We start from the raw sequence: 7944 nt of genomic DNA, 5'->3' as shown, positions 1-7944 counted from the left end.
CCCTTATTCTATTATTTTTACCCTCTATTAATTAATTTGTAAATATTATACGAATAATGATTATCTTAAATTATGGAGTTTAAAAGGTACTATTATGTAGGTTTGAGAAACGGGAGATGTGTGATATGCAAGAATAGTGAGGATATGAATGAAAATAGAAATAAAATTAAAATTAAAATCTTGATAGGAATGAATTTTGATTTATGTACTATATTTAAATTGTACTTCAAATATAAGTAATAAGGTTTGATTAAACTACCTAATTGTACTTTTTTGATACATATTGTAAATGTATCATTAGTTGCGATGCCACTTGTATATTTTCAAGTTCTATTATTTGTATTTTAATTTCATTATTTAGTTCCATTAGACTGTGTCATGTATATATTTTTAAGTTCTATTATTTGTATTTTAATTTTATTTGTTAGTCTCATTTGATTAACTTGGGCGAGTTGATTGGATTGATGATTAGCCTAAGTCCAACCTTAATTAAGAAACAATTAACTCAAGCCTAATCCAACTCGGCTTTTAACTCGGGGTACTTAATCCAAGTCCAACCTAATCTAATCTTATTTTTCTTAGTTTGGGTTGAATTCGAATTTATTGAGTTAATCTCAAGTTGGTCTGATTAAAATTAGGTTAATCAAGTTAAATTTGAGATGGTTTGATTGACTGAGTTGTATGATTTAAAATCTATCTATAATGGTTTTTAAAATATATTTTTTATTTATATATATATTTATATTACAATTTAAATGGTAAATAAAATAAAATTTCAAGATAACAGTAAAAATTAAAAATAAGTTTATATATGTTTATAAAAGAAATGAAAAAGTATAAGATATAATTATAATTTGATATATTTTTTTAAAATTTAAAAATAATTAATATTATAAATATTATATTCGGGTTGTTTGAACATTGATTTGAGTTTAATTTAAATTGAGTTTCAAGTTAAAAAAACTTAATACAAGTTCAACTAAAGTATTAAATATGTTTGCTCAACTTTATATAGATATCGGATTGGCTAGGATAAACCCACTCAAGTTAAATCACTATGTATATTTTACAGATTGGATTCTTAGTACCTTCAATTAGATGTTTTACATCTCATCCCATATATTGAACGGGGAAGATTCCTAAGCAATATATAAAAAAAATAAAAGCTCCGGCCCGCCCTCATAGAATATATGGAGCTTTGATCCAAAATAGTATATTTAAAAAATAAAAAAAAATCCAAAATCTAAACTTGTTTTCAAAATAATGCCCAATTGCGTCTGTGTCACATAAATTGTCATGTCATAAAACTGTAATTAGTGATTACGGTATTATTTTTCTAGAACGGTTAGAAACCGTAGTCACCAATCACGGTTTTAACTTTAAGTTTAAAGTTGTAGTTAGTTATTACGGTTTTGATTTTTTTTAAAAATTGTCAACTACTGTTTTAACTTTATGTATATTTATATATAACTTTAATTTTTTAAATAAAAATATTATATTATTTTGATTTTAAATAAACTTATTTCATTTTTTTAAAAATAACAATATATGAAATTAAATAATTTATATTTTTAATTTGATATAAAAATATATTTTTTTATTTTATTAAAATAATAGACACTATATTTAATATAAATATATTTAGTTAATTATATTTAAATATAAATAAAATATGAATGCCTATTAAAAAACAAATAATATAAATTATTATATTAATTAATAATTTTTTATATACTATATGTAAGTGGTATATAATATCACATGTATATAAGTTCAATTTAAATTTAAAATTTTATATATATGTGATATTATATACCACTTACATTACATATAATATATAAAAAATTATTAATTAATATAATAATTTATATTTTTTTTTTCTAAATAGACATTTATAATTTATTTATTTTAAATAAATATAATTTATTTATATTTAATTTTAATTAACTAATTATATTTATATTAAATATAGTGTCAATTGCTTTAATAAAATTATAAAAATATATTTTTATATAAAATTTAAAATATCAATTATATTTATTAAAAATATATTTTTATAAAAATATACATTTTTAATTTTATTAAAACAATTGACACTATATTTAATATAAATATAATTAGTTAATTAAAATTAAATATAAATAAATTATATTTATTTAAAATAAATAAATTATAAATGCCTATTTAGAAAAAAAAATATATAAATTATTATATTAATTAATAATTTTTTATATATTATATGTAAGTGGTATATAATATCACATATATATAAAAGTTTAATTTAAGTTTAAAATTTATCACATTTTTATTTAAATATATAAATAAATTATTAACATATGGATATGATATTAGGAACTTAAAATATGATAAATTTTAAACTTAAATTGAACTTATATACATGTGATATTATATACCATATAAAAAATTATTAATTAATATAATAATTTATATTATTTATTTTTTTAATAGGCTTTCATAATTTATTATATTTAAATATAATAAACTAAATATATTTATATTAATATAGTGCCTATTATTTTAATAAAATTAAAAAATATATTTTTATATCAAATTAAAAATATCAAATATTTAATTTTATATATTATTATATTTTAAATAATGAAATAAGTTTATTTAAAATCAAAATAATATAATATTTTATTTAAAAAATTAAAGTTCTAATAAATATTTATAAAGTTAAAGTCACACTTAATGACTACGACTTTGATAATTTTTAAAAGAAGTCAAAACTGTAGTCATCAACTACGACTTTAAACTTAAAGTTAAAACTGTGGTTGGTGACTACGGTTTTATAGAAACCGTAGTTACCAACTGCGATTTTATGACATGACAACTTATGTGGTACAGTCGCATTAGATTGAACATTATTTTAAAAATAAGTTTAGTTTTTGAATTTTTTTTTTAAAATGTATTATTTTGGGTCAAAATATATGGAAGTGTTGTTTTGAGGTAGGGAATTGTTGGGTGAGTTTGGGGTTGAATATACCTTCTTACTTTTTTTTTTTTTTTTTTGTTTCTAACATTTTTTATATTTACTTCTTAAAACATACTCAAACTACAATTATTAGTCTATCGGTGATATTACTTTCTATATTAATTTTCCATAAAAAGAATAAATTATAAACTCACCCCACTAACTTTAATGGCTCCAAATTGTTCAAAATTTTCAAAAACATGAAAAAGAAAATTATTAAAAATTATTTTATATAATTTTCTTTGGTTTCAAAGGCTCACACGTGTTAGACCGGGCCCCAAATGCCCCCAAAACGGGCCATTCAACACCCACCACCAATTTTATTTTTATTTTTATTTTGAAAAAATTATTTTTATTTTAATTATTGAAAAAAAAAATTTGTTAACCGTCTGACATTACCTTATTACCCTCGAGTTTGTGTGCTTTATCCAGAGAGGAATTAAGACAAATGGAAGGAAAAGCAATCTTCAAAACCCTAATTTCACTGTTAAGAAAGCTTCTTTATTTCTCTTCATTTCCCCAATATTTTTATCCACTCTCTTTATAGATTCTGAATTAGACAATAAACAGATAACAGAACCCTTCACTTCGTTTGCCTTTTTGGGTGCATTTTGTTTCATGTTCTCAAGATTTTGAAGAGCCCATGAATTATTGTTGGCAGGTAATTGAATTGCGCCGTCTTATCCTTTTGTGATGCAATTCAGTGCTCTGTGATTGGAGTTTTTGGGTTGTTTGATGTTTCTGTGAGTGCCCTTGATTTGATTTTTTTTTTTTTTTAGCTTTTAGGGTTTTGCTTTCTGGGTATTTTGTTTAGTGGTTTTTGTATTTGAATGTTCGGTTTTTTGATTGGTTCTGGTGTTTCTTGTTGCTTTGGATAAGATTTTTTCTGGGTTTCCGGTTTTCTTCGTTTTGGCTGCGGGAAAAATTATGGTGAGAAAAAAACTTAATTTTGAACATCTTGTGGTTTGTTTTGGATGTTTATTTTCCTGCGCTTTCTTAGCAATCGTGCAGAGTTATTTTATTTGATTTTTAAGTTGTTTTTCTTACAAGTGGAATCAGGCATTGCTGGGTTCTTGTTATAATTTGTCAAGGGATGAAGTTTTTCTTTTCCTCTTTTTGGGGAATACTTGGTTTTTGAAAAAAATAACCCATTGTGTCTCCTGTTGTTTTAGGTGAAACCCTTGGTCGGTTTTCGCTATCCTTTCACTTGATTGCTTGGAAAATTGTGGAAAAGAAAAGAAAATTGAATCTTGAATATTATGGTTCATGTTGTTTTTGTTTACAAAAAATTGGAATGCCCATAATACTACTATGTTCAGTTGAATGAAGGTTCTTGTATTTTTTATTTTTTTTTGTTTCGATCCCATGCTCCAAAAGTCTGGGTTTAAGATTTTAATTTGTTTTCTTTTGTTTTCCTATTTTCATCAAGTGAACAAGGCATTTTTGGAGGTTCGTTTGCTGACAAGTGATTATAGGAATTGTCTGATTCTGGTTGTTATTGATTATTAGATGTAGTCTTACACCAGTTCTTTCAATTGAACAATATTCGGGAGAAAGTTTGAAATATCTGAATCAATAACTAGCTTGTGTTTATTTTGTGATTAGTTGAAGTTTTGTCTTTGAATAACTGTGATTGGAAGCTATCATTCTTAAATAGGTTCTCCTTCTCACCGTGGCTTTTATGTTTCCTTCTTTTTGTTTTTGGCGCTACCAATGTTTGCAAAGAATTGATCACTGTGCTTGTTTATTGAATCAGGTCCCCTTGAGTAAATGATTGGGTGCTTAAGGTGGAACCAATGGCATTGGCAACTCACCATGTGCCGGTAATTTGTGAAAATTCATTTTTGGTATTTCATTTTCCTGTAAATTACATCAAAAGTAGTGTTTTGTGGAAATTATACACTGTCTTTTATTATTCTGCGGTGAGGTCAAAAGCTGTCCCTAAATTCGGATTTCATAAATCCTGCATGCATGAAAACTAACACTTAGTACATATGATGCAACGTTCCTTTCAAGATCTCATTCTCACATAGTCAATAAGCTGCTTTCTTTAAGTTTCTTTTCATATATCTTAACTTTGTGGAGGATTATCTTGTGTATTGCGTTTCAGGGCTCTTATGCAACATTTCCCACTAGATCTCATTCATGGACCAAAGGGATAAAATTGAAGCAATATGTAAAAACACGTCACATAGTTGGGAAACCTGATATAAGTTTCTCATTGAAGCGTAATCTTCATTTAAGGTGAGGTTTTGTTCCTTACATATTTGTTTTGTTGCTACTTCTTTTATTGAACTGTTGACAATTGGATTCACTGTTGGCTTTGAGGTTCTTAGAATTTAGTCTGTTTGTTCTAATTTTTAAGTAGAAGTAAAATAAATTTAACTAGAGTATGGGCTAGTAAATAACAGTACTTGGTAAAGGTAACTAATGCAATGCAATTTGGTGGAATGATCTGAAATGATATTGGTTGTTATGCACCATCTTGTCATATTGGAAGGAAGGCACTTCCATAATTTCATTTTGAGGCTTTACTCCTTGAAATTGATGCTAATTTGCTAAAGCACTTGGGAACTTTAAATTTAGAGCACCTTAGTGATTTAGTTGATCAAACATTAGACTTTTCTGTATTTCATCTGTGATTTAGTTGATCAGATTCTGACATGTATAAATACATTTTCTAAAATATTTGACTTTTTTCTTCTTAAAAATGATCAGACCTAGTAAAATCTATGACTTCTCTATATGTATATGATATTAGTTCAAGTTTTATTTCTAACTTGTGACCAAACCAACTATTTAGGTGTGTTGGAACCTTCATTTTTCTTGTGTTCCATTTAGGATTTTGTATTTGCATTTTTGTCATGTGGTTTTCTGGATGCTATTCTGACCCCACCTGATTTCAGATGTCTGATAGGCTACGGAAGGGTATGCCACCTAAGGTTGGTCTTAACTCTGGCCACCCAGTAAACCATGTGGAATTGTTGTTTTCTTATGGTCAGCTATCCACATTTCAGTGCAGAATTTGCTGGATGCTTCATAGACATCTTTTTCTGTTTATCTGATGTGGATCCACTCTTAAGTGATATTTAGATAATTCCTCTGAAATGAAATCATTCAATTATTTGGCATTTCATTTGACATGGATCATTGAATCCACTCCGTATTATGTGTGCAATCCTTTTAGGATTTTAGGGAATGACATGGTTTGCATTTTTTTATATCGATTTAACTATGATTCCTATTTTTTATCCTTTCATTTTAGGGAATGACATGGGCTAGCATCATCCGAATCAATGGAGTCTATTTTTATTTAGTCCTATATTGGTCAAAATTTATGATGTCCATTTGCAAGTATTTAAATTTCTTCCTTTATGCTTTTATATCTTCAATTAGAAATTCAGATAAGTTGTTCCCACAGTGTAGGGACTCCTTGTGTTCGAGTTCCAAAACGAAGACCTTTGAAAATTTGTGCCTTTAAAGGTAGTGCACAAAATGATGAATCAGGAGGGAGAGCAAGTGGATCAAAGTCCCCCAAGAATTCCGTGAGACTTTCATATGCTCCACAAGGGAATGAAGAGACAATAACTGAATCTCCAAAGTCACAGAATGTTCCTCTTCCCTATTCTTCTGAAGCAAATGGGACAATTGGTGGGTCTCTGGCCATACAGAACTTGTTCAAGAAATGGTTGACAATGTTACGCACACAATCGCCCAGTCAAGAAGTAGATGAGATTTTAGGTGAAGGACCAGCTGTGAAAGAAATATTAGAAACTCAGAATGAGATTCAGAATAAGGACAGAGGTGAGATTCTAAAGGCTGTTTGGTTCTACTTTCTGGGTATGGACGCAGTGATAAAGATACCCTTGCTGATATTGTAAGTATAATGGGTTTGACCCAATGTTTCTTCTCTCCCCTCCCATCCACTCCCCTTCTCTCTCTCTGCATTCCGCTTGTACAAATTTCAACTTATTCTTTCTTGTCCATGATAAGCTAGGCTAAATCCCAAAAAACTGTTTTGCTTCTAATTCTAGTGTTTTATTTGCAGCATACCTTTGTACCTGGCTGTTAATGTGGCTTATGGACCTGAAGTTTCGAAGGAGTTGGCTCCTTTGTGGGTTCTTGGACCCCTGATTGTTGCTCTTTACATCAAGATGCTCCGAGGGATATGTGCACTGTATGTCTTTAGCTTCAAGCAGACAGTTAAATTAGTCAAGAACATACCCACTTACTATCTTCTGGCCTATACTTATATTGCTCACGGCAAGCTTAAAGAAGACATACAAGCTCGTTTTTGGCAACCTGTTGTCGACATCAAGAACTTGGACTACAGAGAGCTATCAAGAAGAAAGTTGAAAGATTTGCAAGAATGGTTATTGGAGAGGTACCTAGACTTTGTGGAGTCGATATGGCCCTATTATTGCAGAACAATCAGGTTTTTGAAGAGGGCTAATCTCATCTAGATTTGAGTGATGACAAGCTGAAAAAGCTGTTGGCGAGGCTAGAGGGTGGGCTGAAGTTAGAGTTTCTTCTGCAAGTGTTTGGAACGGTAGAGATTTTTGAAACAGTGCTTGCAAAAACCCCATTTTGGACTTGGGGTTCTTGGTCCCTTGAGCACAAGTCAGGGATTATAACAAGCAGTCACTCCAATCCTGTAATTTTTAAAAAAGCAATGATTTTATTCTTGCACAAGTTCCTTATTATTTGTTACTCTGTATCCAGTTGCTTCTTACATTTGAGGTTCCATAATGAGGTGGAAGTGGTTTCAACTGCATCAGTTAGGCATTACCCATGGGCATTGGGTCTTCTCTGTTGTCTTGTTTGTTTGTTACCTTATCACGTTATAGTAGGTATTCTTCGATGATTCATAGTCATAAAGATGGCTCGTTTCTTCTGCATTTTTCCGGCCGAGTGAACACAAACACTGGCCATGACATCCCTTTATGTTG

At 28.7% G+C, this 7944-nt stretch overlaps 1 protein-coding gene across 1 annotated transcript; it reads left to right on the top strand.

Moving 5' to 3' along the window:
* Positions 1 to 3407: 3407 nt before the first annotated feature.
* On the top strand, positions 3408 to 7873 carry LOC100265372 (uncharacterized). Its single transcript, XM_002263428.5, has 5 exons — positions 3408 to 3656; positions 4752 to 4818; positions 5106 to 5239; positions 6417 to 6872; positions 7044 to 7873. The coding sequence occupies exons 2-5, from the start codon at positions 4792 to 4794 to the stop codon at positions 7456 to 7458; spliced, it is 1032 nt and encodes a 343-aa protein (XP_002263464.1). The 5' UTR covers positions 3408 to 3656; positions 4752 to 4791; the 3' UTR covers positions 7459 to 7873.
* Positions 7874 to 7944: the final 71 nt, after the last annotated feature.

The sequence above is a fragment of the Vitis vinifera genome, chromosome 17 (genome assembly GCF_030704535.1).
Source record: "Vitis vinifera cultivar Pinot Noir 40024 chromosome 17, ASM3070453v1".
NCBI lineage: Eukaryota > Viridiplantae > Streptophyta > Magnoliopsida > Vitales > Vitaceae > Vitis > Vitis vinifera.
Note: the sequence above shows the minus strand (reverse complement) of the source record. Positions and strands in the feature narration are given on the sequence as shown.

What these genes read in the sequence shown, in the direction of transcription:
- LOC100265372 (XM_002263428.5), top strand. Translation starts at nt 4,792, where the DNA reads ATGGCATTGGCAACTCACCATGTGCCG. An exon ending in TGGCAACTCACCATGTGCCG is followed by an intron (nt 4,819 to 5,105) that starts GTAATTTGTGAA and finishes ATTGCGTTTCAG; the next exon opens with GGCTCTTATGCAACATTTCC. An exon ending in AAGCGTAATCTTCATTTAAG is followed by an intron (nt 5,240 to 6,416) that starts GTGAGGTTTTGT and finishes TTGTTCCCACAG; the next exon opens with TGTAGGGACTCCTTGTGTTC.